We start from the raw sequence: 16,732 nt of genomic DNA on the forward strand, positions 1-16,732 counted from the left end.
AGTGATGCACATTCCACAAGAGAAGCCCTGTGTGTCTCCATAAACCGCAAATCCTGACTAAGCAGTTACAAGAACAAAACAGTTTATTCTTACATTGTGGGTTAGGCATTCATTTCAACGGGCAACTGTTACCACACCCCTGTGGCTACAGGTCAAAAGCAGAGCATACACCTGGGTGCACACTTTAGCACATGCAGCACTGGTGTTGGACACTCACGTCACAAGTTTGTACTTTATTTGCACAGCTCATGGCTCTAGAAAAAGCTGCCTGTGAGAGCATCCCCTGTTCACGCTCCCTACATGCTGTGCGGAGAGAAACGCTGCTTTGCAAGATTGTCCACTGCTTCCCCTTCCTGTCAGTCAAAAAAAAAAAAAAAAAAAAAAAAAAGCACCAAACCAAACCCTCCCTTCCACAGCAATGAAGTTTAACAGATCCCGCCTCTTCTGAGTGTGGAAGAAGCATAAACTTTTCTGAAACTAGCCTGGTGAATATTTGGTGACCCACCCCCATATTTCCTTTTACCTTCACAGTATACTATTCCTCAAGTTGTCCCACTTTTGGAAAGTGAGCAACCACTGTTCTTCAGGAGCTGATGTATTTTCAGAAATCAAATACATATTTTTAGAAGTCAAAATGCTGAGGACTGGGCCAGCAGTTTAGTGACTGAAAACAAAAGCTCTTTTGTTAAAGAACGAGGGAGTAAATCCTAGTTAGAGGGAAGTTAAAAAAAAAAAACAACAAACATACCATTGTACCAAAAAGGTGTAATAACATACTGATACAAAATCTTATATTCTCATGATTTTCCATTGCCACTGGCAACAATTGTTTTACTGAGAAATGATTAATGTAATCACCTAATGAGCATGTCTCCTACCGATGCAGCTAACAATCTTGTGATGTTTGGTACAGATAAACTCCAAATGTGTGATGGCATGCATAGAAGTCAATACACTACCAACTTTAGAGTTTTCATACATTACCACAAAAATCAGAGCTACTATGGGTCAACAGGCTATCCTAACTTTTTATTATTTTCAGAAACCTTTGTTTTGCCAGGTGAAATGGGAATAAAAATTAACAGTAACACAAAACCAAATGATGCAAAAACAAGAGAGAAGGACAGTCTCATGTATAGTACATTTAATAAAACAGCCACTTTTTTCTCTAACAAAATTTGTACTTTTTGTATGAAGGTTCCTCTTACTGACAGTTGAAACATATTAGCATTTTATGGTTATTTAAAGAACTTAAGTGTATGTGACAGTGAAATTGAAGTGAATCATGAGTAGAAGCTTATGGTTTTTAAGTAGCTGGTAAACCAGGTATTCTAAGACCAGTACACACCAAGTCCTGTAACCTCTGCCCTTCCCAAATGGAGGTTTTTACTATCAAACCAAGTATTAGAAACCCAAAAAACAAGTGCAACACAATTCTAGTGTAATATTATCCCACTTTCTCACAGAAAACTCATATTCAGTAACACACTCCTAGACTTTAGAACACACGCTTGGTGCCAAGGTAAGCCTATAAGCTTACTGTTTAGCCTTCTTTTAAAATTACTCTTATCAGTCAAAAGTGGAATTTTATCAACAGCACCATACAACACACAAGAGGTGTAATGAAGTTGGGAGCACTGTAGGTCCAAAGGCAGTATTACCTGTAAGTTATCTAGGTCAATACTATTAAAGTTTTATCTAGCAGGGGCACAGCTAGGGCAAAAACCCTACGCTCCATTCTTCTCCTGCACTTCAGGTGGTAAGGAAAAGACTTCTGCACATACTTCCACTTTCAGAGTTAACTCCCAGTTTCTGGGAGACTTCAGAAGCCACAGCAATTTCTGAGTGCACTGTAGCATCCTAGTCCTATGCTCCTGCAAAGCCAGAAGCAAAAAAAGGGTGTGGAATGGCCAAGTACAGAAGCTAAAAAACAGCCATCCCTTCTCTCTGCCACCTCAAATCCAAAAAAAAGCAATGATAATTTTTTCAGGATACAGGACAAAATAAAATTAACAAAACCCCATCATCTACTTTTTCCATGTGTTTACTTAAGAGAAATGAGTTACAATATAACTTATTACTAAATCAACTCTGAAAAAGATGGACATATTCCTAGAAATGAAGTTTCCTTCCAAACTTTATATTAAAACCCAAGTATAATTTCATCTTTAAAATGTTTGTCAAAAAAAAAGTGAAATACTGCATTGTCTGCCAGGCCACAATTCACAGGAAAAGCATTTAAAATTTTTCTCCATAAACAGCCTTCATATCACACGAAATAACATCACTGGAATGTTAACTATTACAGAATTTCAAGTTTGTAACAAATGCAGTTAAAAAAGGAAATTAACACATAAAAGACTAATACAGTACAAAGATGACTAAAACAGAGCAAAAGTTTAAGAAAATGCTTCTGGAAATTTCAGTGAGACCACCTGCTACTGTTTGACACATTACACCCCAGCCCCCCTTAAAAAAAGGTCATGTCAAGTTAGAGAACAGATAACTGATTAAACTGTTATTTACAGAAGGTAATACTAAACCGACAGGAAAAGCACTGAGCCACATGGGTGCCATATCTAGCTTCTATCAACTCATTTACATTGTCCAGAAAATGGCACATTTTTCCCCTTCATTAAAAATAAAATGCAACTCTTTAAAGTGACAAAATAATACATTGCACTGTAAAAAACAAATACAGATGAATGATTCCAGAACTAAAACAAATTTTATTTAAAGTCCCCAAAACTGTAATCATAATTATTCTTAATAAGGCGGATTTTACTTGTTACACTAATTTATAGCATTATAAATATTCTTCACCCTGTACAGTTCTTTAAAATCAATACCTGGTGAGAATTTAGTATTGCACCAGAAGCTGAAATTAACATGTTCAACTTATAAAGTGCTGAAACCCTTCTAAAGTTCTGCCATACTGCAGTTTTCATCTGCATTTCATACTGTATTCATCATGTTTCACATATCTTTATTACATTAAGAGTTCACTGTGGCTACTTGATTGCAGGCTTCGAAGAAAAGGCAATTGAGGTAGAACAAATTCCTTCAGGTTCTCTGCCATCCTATGGACCACTGAGCTGTGCAAATGGCTCAGTCACAGGAAAGGGCTCCAAAGCTTTCTCTGAGTTTTTCCAGTTGTGAAAGTTTTCTTTGTACCATTCAACTAGTAGGAAGAAAATGCTGATGAGTCAAGCTGACCAGAGATAACAGGGAAATTAAAATATTCCACAGATACAAGATTAACAACATGCTAATAGTTCATTATGCAAAATTTTAACCTATAATATTAAGAAATCTAGTTTAGATTTTATAAATTCTTTATGCAAGACTTATTCTAGCATTAAAAAGTAATTAATTCTAGTAGCTGAAGCTACTGTGATTAACGGTTTTTTTAAATCAGGTAAATTCACTACTTAAGACAGCTAATTTATTTAAAATTAATGTTTTAAATTCATTCTCTTCAGCTTCTCATTAACTAAGCCATATACCCATTCTCCTCCCTTTCCATGCTCCCATCACTTCTAAATCAATTAGTGTAAAAGCTATCAGTCCTACTTGTTTTCCTTATTCCTTCTTTCCAAGGCACTTTAGGTGTCCATCCTAAGCTGTGCATTTTTTCCGAATTCATTGGATATCTCAGGTCATTGGTAGGTCTGATGAAGTATAAGATGCACAAGGAAAACAATTTGATTAGACTTTTTCATTACTTAAGAGATGCAGTAACTTCCATTGTCTTCAAACCAACATTGGGTATGCTTCAATTTTGAAAATTCCCACCAACGTGAACAGATTATAGCCCTTTCAAAAAACACGTGGCAGCTGAGTGCAGCTACAACAATGCAATTCAGTTTGTACAGTCAACTACTCAGAAATGACCAGAATAAATAAGAATTAGTTATCTTATTGGCACAAAAATGAATGCAGAATTCAAGTCACTGCCAATGCAGTTGTGCAAATTCGTGTATTTGCAACTCTTAAGACAGTCACCATGCAAACCAGTGTCTTCTAGTATCAGCATTCACTTTTTTCATTCTGAAAGCCCACAAATTTTCACACACTCCTTATCTGAAATACATAGGCTTCCAAAGCACTGTCATTACAGTGCCTCATTAGCTACACAAACTTAGTAATACCCAATACATAGAAACCCAGGCTGCAAGATTCAACACAGAAATAAATTCCCTACATTTAAGCATGGCACAAATTTTCACATCCACTATGTGGCAGTTAGTCTAATCTAGCATTCCTGCATTACTGGCACTAGCATACTGAATAGTTAAGCTGCATGCGCAGAAGAAACCAACTACTTATCACCATTATTAAAACATGCTAATATCAAGCTGAAGCAGAACTAATTTTTCCATGACAAGTAACCCCCATGACCTTTAAGTCACCCATTAAAGAATTAAGTAATCATTAGCTAGGTATCTTAAGAATCTTTTATAAGACCTCAACATTCTTTGAAACATGTATTCCTATGTGATTAGTTTTCCCAAGCCCATTTATGCTTAAGCATTAGTGGACAGGGCCCAATACACAAGAAGAAATACCTCAATCTGAATTACACTGAGACCTACTGAACATTCACATCATGCAAGCCAAAGGCAATTTTTTCAAAGGCCTGCAATACACTCAGACAGGATTCTGAAGAAAAAGCCTTTTAAAACCAAGAACTAGTACATTTGAAGACACTTCAGCTGCCATGATAACAATCCAAATATGAACAGAAAGTGAGAATTCTAATAATACCTAACTGCTATTGGCAGATACGCCATTTCTAATCACTCTGGAAAGAGTAATATCTAAAGTAGAGCAGAGACTCACTGTTGCTGCAGAAAAGAAATGGAGATAAAAAGAACAGAGCCAAACCAAGCCTGAAATTAAGGACAGAACACAGAGCAAAAGCATATTTATAGAAGCTATCCATTTTCGCTGCCACCCTAACTTTGACATCTCAGAGTTTTACATCTAGTTTTGAGATACCGGTTTCAGGTTAAGATAGGAATCTAAAGTTAACTACACTCTGCAGGTGCATATTTCTGCCTGTGGAGAGTGGGTCTTACCTATAAATCACATTTAAGTCTGAACTAATCACATTAATGTCAAAATACTAAAGCTAAATGAGATGATGGGATTCATCTCACTCAAGTAATAGCAAATACAAAGTACTGAATAAACAGTCTAAACTACCTTAAGAAAAAAAATTAGCCACTATGTGCTTCCAGAGCAGACTTCAGTAGTGAGAAGTGTAAAGACAGACAGATTAGCATTACACATTCCCCTTCAATACATATTCTCCGAACTAAAGATCCAAATAATAAACAGAAATCCTGTTTTTCTATACAGTGTTCTGTACAGACCATACATGTCAAATCCACTAGCAAAAAAAAAATTACAAAAGCAAAACAGCTCTTACTCCCTCAAAAGTTTTTCCTCCTGTACAGCAAAAACAATTTCTCAAAAAAATTATTTGCCAAGAGCCCCAGACACCTTCAGGATAAATCTATACTGAAAGTGCTTTGCTATTTTCTTACCTGTCTTTGACATAATCCATCCAGTGCTCCATTTCAGATTCCGAACTGGTCTTTTTTATCTGTCAAAAAGAGAAACAAAAAAATCACCCCCGCACATGTGGCACTGTCTTAACATACATTTAAAAAAATGATTTTTTAAACAAGATTTAAGTCTGTTAAAAAAACAAGCCAGAAACAGAAGTGGTCTTTTTGACTAAACTGACTTTTCAAACTACTGAAGTTATCAAAACTACCTAGAACAATTCCAACACTTCTCCTTCACCCAAGTACTGCCTAACCATTCATAATCAAATTGTTAAGATTTTAACAGTGCCACATTTTCAGATCAAAAGTAAAGCAGCGAGTATGACAAAACCCTACCAAATGGTATTTAACCATTATGCTAGTTATGTTCCAGTCAGCATAGCTGATGCAGCAGTTGATAGCCTGTACCGTGTACAGCTGCTACAGAAAGGGTAGCACATCATTCTGCTAAAATTATCTTCTAAGACCCACCGCAAGCCTATAAGATCTTCCAAGAGCACCTAAAGGTTTATAGTAGAACTGTTCATATGTGCAATGACTGGTAAAGAAAAGCATCGAAAATGTTTACTCACTAAATGGATTAACTCCTTAGCAAGCTGGGCAATGGACATCTCAAAGTTAGTTCCAATGTTGTAAATTTCACCTGGCTTCCCCTCCTTCAGGACAGTAAGGAATGCTTCTACCACATCAGTTGCATACAGGAAATTCCTTCTTTGAAGTCCAGAACCATGAATACAGCTTAAAAGAAGGAAAAAGCAGGAAATTTTTGTTAATCCATAAGTACAAGCATTCAAGACTGTTTTAAGCAGTTTTGCTGTGAGTCACTACCTGATGGTACCTTAAGCAGCTGACATGCAAACAAACCTTTAAGGAAATCTTATTATTAAAATAAGCAATTCATAACTTTGTAAAATGGTAATTTCATAACTGGCTACACCATGCGTTTATAGCTGTAATTACAGTTTTACAGCACAAATCCACCAAACAAAAAAGCAAATTACATACCATTTTCTGTTCTGCTGCAACAAAGATATAAACTTTGGAATAACCTGAGGAATTGAACAAAAAAAAACCCACACATTACTTCTCTTTATGGAGTAACAGCTTCTAAAATAGTGTATGGGGCTTCACCAGTAAGTATCATTAAATATTTTAATAAGACCCTTTAAATAACTTTACATTTTCTTAAGTCTAATGAAAGAATGCTTTTTGATTAGACTAGATTAGCCTAGAAGCTGTTGGGTTGATTTGTTTTAAGATTAGATGCCTCTATTGTATTGTAAATCTTATCTTTCTGGTCAACCATTACAAGCCAGTAGTTACAAACATAACATTTTTACAAAAGAAAATAGCTCTATTACCTTTCACACCCAGAAGCGTGCCAGAGTCTAACTAGGGATAGACTACTGCAAACAGTTTAGAACACAGTTTAAACACTCAGCAAGTTGCAGTAAATCTATAGCCAAAAGAGTCATTAAAATAATTGTTTCAAGAGAAACAATACAGAATTTCAAGATAAGTAAACACAGAGCAAGGTGACAGCCACTAGCTTGCAGCATAAAGATTTATAGTATTATGCTCAGCTAAAAGCTTAGATCCATTCATAATGTCCCAGAAACTTCAGCATAGTTAGCCCTGCTATTAAAGTTTTTAAACTGAAGCCATTAGAAAGCTAATAAAATTAAAAGAGCTTGAATAACTTATACTCCAAACATAAAAAAAGACATACCGAGTAAAACTGAAGAACCATCTAGCCTAATACTGGGTTCCTGGTGGTAACTAAAAGTGGATTACTTGAGGAAGAATATATATAAGCTGAAAGCAAGTAAATAGCGATACATCCCCGGAATGTAGTCCCAACATCACGCAACCTGTAGCCAGGCATCTCCCAAGCCACAGATCAGCAAAAAACATATTGTAAAAGCTATTATTTTTCCCTATATTACTGCAGGTGGATGAACAAATTTGCAAAGAAAACCAAACCCAACACATAAAAAGCAATCCAAATTAAAAAATACCTCACTGGAACTCCAAAATATAGCTACATTTCACACAAGCTCCGAAGAGTACGTATGATTCCCCCCATCATTCCACCAGCGTATTTCCATTCACTAGCATAGCACATCTTGGCATTGCCTACAAAGGCAGCGCCCTCTCACTAATAACCATTTTAAATAGTTACCCCACAACGTATTTTTGGACACGCAAAGAGCAAGTCGATTTGCACTACTCTTGTCCTTGTATCTGATTGCTATAGCTTTATCTTATCCATTTTCTGTACAGGTTGGAACATGTCTTTCTACACCAGATATATTGCTCTCTCACAATTTACTTTTTAAAATGTTTACCTTAGTTATTAAACATTCCTAATTACAGCACATGACATTGAGTTAACATAATTTGTAGGGGAAACCTGTCAGACACAGGCCAGTTAAATATCCTTTGAAAAATAGGACAATTGCAAAACAAAGTCATTTCAAGAAAATTCATGTTAAGTCTACTTGATGGTTTACTGACAACCAAAAAAAACACGTGTTCATTGTGTTGATGGCATGTCACACTGGTGTGAAATCAAAACATATAATCACAGGTAAGCATGAATAAATATACTTGTAAGACAGTGCTTTTTTTCAAAAGCCAGTCCAATCTTACAAGAAAAAAGAAATATCATTTCAACCACAAATTATGACATACTGAAGCTCAGAGTAAAGCACAGGTTTAACTTACTTTTTCTGGATATTGGTGTGGTCCATAAACATTACTGCTCCGTGTGATAACAACTGGGAACTTAAGAACATGAAACATGCATGTGTTATGGAAGAAAATATATATCAGTAAAAGTCTGTAGGCTTCTCGCTGATCAATAAAAAACCCGACACTCCCACAATGCTTATTGAAAAAATCTGCAAGCCCTTACAAACATTAATAAATTAAGCTATCCACACTTCTGTCAAACAGGCAAAGGCCTCCAGCCTTCTCAGTCTGTTAGGAGCACCACAAGTGACAAATGTCTGTAACCTCTCAAGTCTTGCTGTGAAACCATCATAGGACATTACATACATGTATCTGGTTGACTGAAGACTGGCTTACTACTACTTATCCCAAGAAAATGTTTTAGTCATTAACATCTTACTCAAGTCAACTTGGTGCCAACAACTTCATAGAAGGACATACCAAGAACAAAAGTCTATAAAGTATTCAAAATTTTAAATATTTTTGTTTAAACAAATCTGAATAATAGGAGGCGTTTCTTCATTTTTTCCACTTTCACTATGTAGTCTTAATACAATTTGAATTTTGCATATTCTACTTCTGTATAAACATACTTCCTTCAAGCTTAACATTCAAGATTTGTCATGTCCTCTTTGACCATTTTATCAAATAACATTTTCAGACATTACAGTTAACACTTTCAAAATAATTTTAAAACATTTGGCCTCTTCCCATTGTCTTGCAGTGCATCTCCACCAGCAAGTGGTGGACATACTCCAACACATCCAAACTGCAAGACTAGCAATCAGGAAAGAGGTGGCACTGTGCAGACTGGTAAGTGATTTTTCTTTTATATTCCTGTATACACAGACACTCCAGTATGGGCTTCAGTTTTTGAAGTTTGCATCAACTTACTTGGTACCTTTCCCAGTAAGACTGAACAAAACACTCTGCAGCTGCTTTAGAGGAGGCATAGGGATTTGTTGGACGTTTTGGTGAAGATTCATCAAACTCCTAAAATGTAAAGAAAAATTTGTATTACTCAAATTCTTTTGCCCAAGTGAAGTTACAAAAAGCTGCAGCTGCAACTGAAATAACCCCTCAATATCCAAGCACACCGGTCTGAGAAAGTCACCCTCCCACTTACCGCAGAAGACCAATAACAAAAAAACAGTCGATTTATCAAACACAGGAAGTAACCAGAATACCAGCAGTAATATTTTTATACTTCTAGGAGAGTACCTCACAGTGGCAGCTCCTTAGATTTTTATCTTGTAAAATCATCACTATTGCCACAGGGAGGTTCAACCTTTTCAGGCTCATGTTGCCTCAGAGTCCCATTGCACCACTGCTAGCAAATGGACCTTTCAGTCCTAAATATAAAAGAGGTCCATTCTCCCTTTTCCATAAACTTTATTACTATAAGAAAAATAGAATTGCAACCCAAAGCCCTCCAAAGCAAGACTTCAACAACTCTGACCTATTCCAGAACAGGTAGCTTCATGGCTATCCTTCCACTTCTATGAATGTCTCACTTGGGGAGAGGGAAAAATAAAATAATAAAAAAAAACACAAAACAAAAAACACCACAGATACAGCAAACCAAAAGGAGGGATTCTACACTGCCAGAGGTGCAATTTGTAACAATCACCTTAACTTACAATAAAAAACCCCCTCATTTTCTTGTCTGACTTTTGGCTCTGAAATTGGCTCAAATTTACTTTTTGACCTTCCTTCTTCCCAAAAAAACTCTACAATAACCTCTAATGTGATTCACAAAAAGCAAAAACCAGACTAAATGAAAGTGCTCTTTTCAAGGGCAAGAGGCAGAAAAAGTTCACTTGAAGTTATCTCAGCCAGCCACTGGTCTACATGCAGGAAAACAACATCCTTGGGTATCATAAAAGTCTAGGTATTGAAGCTGTGTTGAAGGAACCGATAAAGACATTGTAACAGTACAGAAGTGCACAGGACTTTTCTGAAATACACTAGTATTTTCATGGACTACGGCACAAGACTCCTTTGCCATTGTTTATGCCTCTTGAAAGACAAGCACACACAATTTGTCTTTTTACTGAGCTAAATTACATTTCCTGAATTAATGTCAGGTATAAATTGGCAAAAATCAAAAAGATTTCCACAGAACAGCAAGAAACATCCACATATTTTTTCCAGTACAGGAACTGTTTCCTGTTCAAATTCTCACTACCTACAGTTCTGTTCGTACTTTAGCTAGAGTATAAAACCAGTTCCCTTCCTGCCAAGTTCAGAGTCAAGGCAGAGCAGGGGAAAAAAGTTTTACAATAAATTAATAATAAAGAACTACATACTGTGCATATTACTGAATTCTCATGAATGCCTCAAGGCAAAATTTGTATACTACATTCCTTTGGTACTATCCCTAAGGAGTATTCATGTGTCATTAGTGATCTGAGCCTCACTGTTTTAGGTAATACACATTCAATATAAAGCACGCCACATAAAAATTCTGGACAATTTTGATACTTAGCTTTCTAGAAACAACCAGTGCTTGTTTACAAGCTCCAGTAGCGTCAGTAATAGCTCAAAAGTCATACATTTACAGAGGCCAAGGAAAGTTAATTTTGCCTTCACTACAAAAAGCAAATAAAGCAATAAAAACCCTCCTGCACTTTTAAACTCACCTTATCAGTGCTACCTCCATACACTTCATCTGTACTAACATAGACAAACTTCTCCACATTGGCTTCATGCGCAGCTGCAACCAGCACATTAGTGCCATAAACATTTACATACGTGAATTCCAGGGCATGCCAAAATGAAAGATCTACGTTAAAAAATTCAGAAAATTCTGATTAAATTTAGGCAAGACATGGCTTCCTATTGAACCATAATATTAGATGCGGCAATATAGGCTGGGACTTTATCACTAGTTCTTTGATTGTCAGATAGCAAGGTCATTATTAAATGAAGACATTTTCTACACTTAACTTGAAGACAAAATCCTTGCTGTCAACAGGAAATTGGAATCAAGAGCAAAAGCTAGTTCGCCATGGATGGTTCCATTTGAAATAGCATTATTTAACTTTAAGGGGCAGCATAACTACTTTCCCTCTCCTCTAGGAAGGGCCAAACTCAGTAAAAAAAAAACACCATTTAAAGACAGCTGTAAGATGCAGAATATATACCCATGACTGTTAGTTAACTAACACCTGTTTTAATTCTTAGAACTGTCCCGCTGACAATTTGATATGACTTTGTGCATAATCAAATCTGTCAATTTTGAGAAGCATTTTCCTTGAGAATTCTTCAAGGATTCCTTCTCATGACTTAAGGAGTACAGTAAGAGTAACTGTGGTAATATGAAACAGGTACTTTTAGGTGTAATTCATTCTCTCTTTTTAGAATCCAGGCAAGATTCTGAAGGGAGATAAAGCCTTCAGCTTCCACAGTGTGTTATCTCCTGAAAGGCTGGAGCCAATCGAGCAGAAACTTAAGACCATGTACACTTTTTCCACTGTCTTCATGACTCCACCAGTACACTGTCAGCTATTTGTGTGTCTAGATGGAATTCAAGAATGTAATGAAAAAAGGGAGCATCACCATTTATGTGCAATAAAAATAGACAAGAATCAGATGAAGTACTTTATAATTCAGGCCTTTAACCCCTGTAAGTTAAAAAGGCCACCAGACACTGAATCGTGTAATTTGTAGAGACAAACTGTATCCTTGTTTTACACGAAGGGAAGAAACAATAAAATATCAGTATGTATTTCAAATAAATATACTCATGGAAAATAATAACAAAACATGCAACAATGCTCACCTACATGGGTTTGGGCTGCAAAATGAAGGACTATATCTATTTTCTCAGTTTCAAAGAGCTGTTTTATAAAATCAGGTTCACAAATATCTCCCTGAACAGGAAAAAAATCATGAACAAATTATATTTAATAGAAGACAGTAAGATTTCATTTGTACCAAGCATCATATATCATTACAAAGGAAGCACAGGATACAAATAGCACTACTCACTCAGTTTTGGGCAATTTATCAATGCCATGTGTAAAGTAAGACCAGATATACATTTCACGCATTTTGAGCAACAGGCTCAATGAAACTTATTTCAGGATTTATATTACTATTTAACATTAGAAACAGCATCACTCCCGAAACATACACAACAGAAGTACAGTGTGTAGCCTGAATGCTGAGGTTGAAATGCCAAGTTCCCACAGCAAGAGTTACTGGAGTCTGGCTAACAGTGACACCCAGCGGCATTACCAAAGGTGAAGTGAATTTCCACCTTTGTTAAAATAGATGGGTGGGTATCTATCTTGTGATGATTTGGGGTTTTGTTGTTTGTTCTCATAATTATTTTTTTTAACTGATATATTTAGAAAAGAGCAAGGCACCAACATATAAGCCATTCTTTAGTTTGACACAGAAGCAACATAGCTTTTAAAGGCAAATGCAAGCTGAGAAACAGCTTTTGATATTTAGCTGTTGGCTCAACTTAAACAAGATAGTACCCAAGAACAGGTGTCTTGGGAAGAAAGACTTCTGTATTTTCAATAACAAGGCACTTAAGTACAAATAGTTCAAATGCATCTGTGTTTTAAGAAGTTCTCAAGCAACAATTCTGAACAACAGCCTCAAAGAAGTACTGTATGTCAGAAATGGGAAGATGATCCCATTTCTCTATTTCTCATCCTTAAGCAGAAGTGAAACGCTACTGTAAATACACTTAGGGCTTGTAGATTATTTTGAACTAAGTGGTTACAATTTTTACTTTAAAAAACTAAATTCAAACTCAATACATGTGTGCTTAGCAACAACAGAAACTCTGATAAAAATATCTTTCATACAGCTTCTTACACAAGTTTTCTAAACTTTCACTTCTCTGTTTTCCAAAACAGGCCCCTCTTCTACAACACCACTAGATCATTTACCTTTCCTGCTCTCTCCTAAGCCCCATAATAGTGTTACAGTTCCAATCACAGGGCTTGTCCATCACAGAATATTCTTCCACTGCATTTCTTCCTATCAGTGTAAACTGTCTGCCTGCATATCAGCTGCATGTTAAGCTATGATCAATCTTCCTTAAAAAAAAAAAAATCAAATAAACCCCAAAAAGTTTGAATTACACTGGTGTACGTTTTGCCAGAACACATTCCTACTCTAGTTCAGAAGCAGTATAGCTACATCATTCCTTTTTACTATTCCCCTACTTCATATGGGTGTCTGACTTTTTACAGGATGACTTCTCCATGCCATCCCCAGCAATTAAATATTAATATATATCCAGGTAACAAAGCTTTTCTACAGTATTCATACATTTCATATCACATACTGGAAACCATCAAAAACATTAGGAAAATAACCCAAACCCCAGTTTGGGCACGCTGAACTGTGTACACTCGCTTAGTACACATTCCCTTTCCCCTCACACAACTTTTATCCCAATAGCTCAGAGATAATTACTTACTGAAATAAAGAGGTAGGTTCACAAAAATATAAATAGCCATGGGGGTCACCAAACGGGTGAGGACAAGTTAAACTCCCAACCCCACTTGAATCTAAGAGATATGTTTGACTTACATCTACTATCTCTGACAAAGTTGCTATTTCAGCAAATTAAACTATATGCATTTCTCTGATGTCCTGCAAGCTCAGGCAGCTCAGCTAGACAGAGAGATCAGCATCAGTACTGAACTTCATAGAGGGGAAGGACCTCAGCATACAAACCCAGCAGTCAGAATGTTTATCTGAACAATAAATCAAAATCCATCTCCTGTCTGAAAGTAAAACTGTAGAAACGGTAAACTAATTTAATTGGCAAAATTAAAAAAAAAAAGGTATACCTTGAATATTCCCATGAGATCCTGTTCCAAAACAACTATGAACTACACAGGATCAACAGCAGTAAAACCAAAAATGTAGCCTGTGTCTAGGATCAACAGAAGAAGAAAGTGGTGCAAAATCTATGACAGCATCAGAGAAGCACAGAAGAGCTGAAACTGAGTCCATGCCACCTATCAAAAGCGAAAGAACCATCCCTAAAACCATTCATCTCCATAATCAGGCTTTTACTAATTCTGTATCTTTATTATACAGCAGAATACATCAGCTTTCAAAAGACTACTTCATGTAAGAAACAGAACATACCACATATTGTCACAGATTTCTGTGGGTGAATTATGAAGTTATTAATAAAGGTAAACAGATTAAGTAAACGCTGTTATGTCCATCTGATTGTCACGTACATTGGCATATTACATACCCTGACTCATTTTTGACAATAATTTAGCAGAAGTAATTACAACTTCACCATAAATTAAAGCAGTGACTTCTAGTTTGGGGAGCTCTGCAGACTACATTACCTTGATATGAAGGCATAAAATTCAAGTTAAAAGTCAAGTTTCCTAGAAAAGAAGGCTTTATCACCTGGATAAACTTGTAGTTTTCCTTCTCAGAGACAGTTTCAAGATTCTTCAGGCTTGCACAGTAGTCGAGCTGAAGAGAGATACCCACACGATATCATTATGTGGCCTTCATGAAAGTAAATAAGCTAACTCTGATCTGACCTAATTACTAGAAAGTTTGAACATAGCAGACTTATTTCAAAAGAAAAGCTATTTTGCAAGCAGACACGTTAAAGCTTTAAAAACGCAAAACTCTGAAAGATATCCTAACTGTAAAAATTCAACAAGTTTATAATCTGAAGGCTTCTTTTTTTTTTTGTGTTGGGCACATGAACAGCACCTTAACAATAACCCATATAAATTTCAACAAGGTATAGATTGCATTAAAAATTATTTAAGACAGTATTCCATATCAAGAAAGAAAACAAGCTATTACCTTATCTAGATTTATGATCAGATAGTTCGGATACTTTTTCACAAGAGAGACAACTACATGTGAAGCACTGCAGGATAGAAAAAAAAACCATATTTTACAATTATGTAGTATTAAGGTAACAAATAGATGACAAAATACAAGTAAGTTTAGGAATATCAAAAGGCTTTGGGAGAAGAGGGGACTGTACTCCAGACAAAAGAGGAATTCACAGATTATTTTAAGATACAACATTATTCTGTTGATAACACCCATAACTGTACAGTTAGAACTCGAAGTCTGTTAAAACCTCATGCTATAACAAAAGAAAGCAGCACTTCTCACAGCCACCTAACAAAAATAAACCCAGAACCAAATTGTTATATGCTACATTCAATTGCCATTCTAAAATATTTTTACACTCTTTTAATTTTATACATTAGATATTAAGGAGAACTAAACAGCCAACTCTTCTAACACACAATAACTTACTCTCAACGCTCAACCTTGACAGTCCCACTGGGTGAGAGGCAGCTCAGCCTGAGGATACAGGTTTATCAGGGCTTATTCACATCTCCAGCCCCCCAAGATGAGGGGTGACATAAAAATCTCTGTCCTCCCGCAGCTTCAGACACCGAGCACGCTGCCGGGCTCCAGCCTGGGACGGACCTGAACCTCCTCTGCCTCGAGCAGAGCCCACAGCGCTAGGGAGTGGATACGAGAAGCAGCAGCTGGCTCAAAGCGCTGCCACCCCCCCCTAGGCACACCCCGCTTGAGGCTGGGCGCCGACTCCCACCACCAGCGCTGGGACCCCCCCCCCCGCCGCCGAGCACCTTCTGGCCGGCCGCGGCGCAAGACAGGTGGGCAGCGGCGCCGCTCGCCCCCGGCGCCCACCACCACCTCAGAGCCTGCAGTCCTGGGAGAGCCGCGGGCCGCCTGCCAGACGAGCCCGGCTCTGCAGAAACGGCTGCACCCACCGCAACCTGCGCCTGAGTGAACGCGGTCCGAGCCAGCGGCTCCACGGAACGGCCCGGGGGAAGCGGCACTACGGGACCCCGCCGCCGCGGCCTGCTCCCCCCGCCCGCGCCCCCGGAGAGGAGGCCGGCGGCACCCACCCGGCCCAGCGGGGAGGCGAGGCCGCACTCAGGGCACCGCAGCCGCCACTCACATGAACCCCGCGCCGCCCGTCACGAGCAGCCGCTTCTCGAAGACCGGCGGCTCCGCGGTTACCAGCTGCCCCGACATGGCCCGCGCTTTACGGCGGCTGCCCGCACGGGCCTGCCGCCTCGCGCCACCCGCAACATGGGGCCGAAGCCGCAGCGCTCCCGGGGGCTTCACGGGCAGAGCTGCGACGGCGACAGCCCGCGCGGAAAGACACTTTCCCGTCGCGCCGTGTGCCCGAACACCGCGGCTCATCGCCTCCGAAAGCGGCGGAGCGGGCAAGAGACCAAGACTTTATCCGACCGCCTCTGACCGCGACCTCGCTTTTTACGACGCTGCGTCGCAACCTACGACCGAACCCAGCAACGGACACGTTGTGGCGGGGAAGGGGCCGGCTGCCCTGTCCCCGCCCAGCAGCGTGGGCGCGCTCTTTCGCGGGCGGCTCCCATTGGGTCTCTTCCCGCTTC

General features: G+C 38.3%; 1 protein-coding gene across 3 annotated transcripts; it reads right to left on the bottom strand.

Moving 5' to 3' along the window:
• Nucleotides 1–1,127: 1,127 nt before the first annotated feature.
• On the bottom strand, nt 1,128–16,617 carry TGDS (TDP-glucose 4,6-dehydratase). Of its 3 annotated transcripts, XM_037377318.1 has the most exons (12): nt 16,273–16,615; nt 15,129–15,195; nt 14,715–14,783; nt 12,094–12,184; nt 10,952–11,094; nt 9,204–9,302; nt 8,304–8,363; nt 6,582–6,625; nt 6,149–6,314; nt 5,553–5,611; nt 3,574–3,671; nt 1,128–3,181 (listed from the first exon to the last, which is right to left on the bottom strand). In XM_037377318.1, the coding sequence occupies exons 1-12, from the start codon at nt 16,518–16,520 to the stop codon at nt 3,081–3,083; spliced, it is 1,245 nt and encodes a 414-aa protein (XP_037233215.1). In that variant the 5' UTR covers nt 16,521–16,615; the 3' UTR covers nt 1,128–3,080. The 3 variants fall into 3 exon arrangements, with proteins under 3 accessions (XP_037233215.1, XP_037233217.1, XP_037233216.1); XM_037377319.1 differs by lacking the exon at nt 3,574–3,671 and having other exon boundaries at nt 3,071–3,181; nt 16,273–16,617; XM_037377320.1 differs by lacking the exons at nt 10,952–11,094; nt 12,094–12,184 and having other exon boundaries at nt 16,273–16,616.
• Nucleotides 16,618–16,732: the final 115 nt, after the last annotated feature.

Source organism: Falco rusticolus, chromosome 2 (genome assembly GCF_015220075.1).
Source record: "Falco rusticolus isolate bFalRus1 chromosome 2, bFalRus1.pri, whole genome shotgun sequence".
Classification (NCBI taxonomy): domain Eukaryota; kingdom Metazoa; phylum Chordata; class Aves; order Falconiformes; family Falconidae; genus Falco; species Falco rusticolus.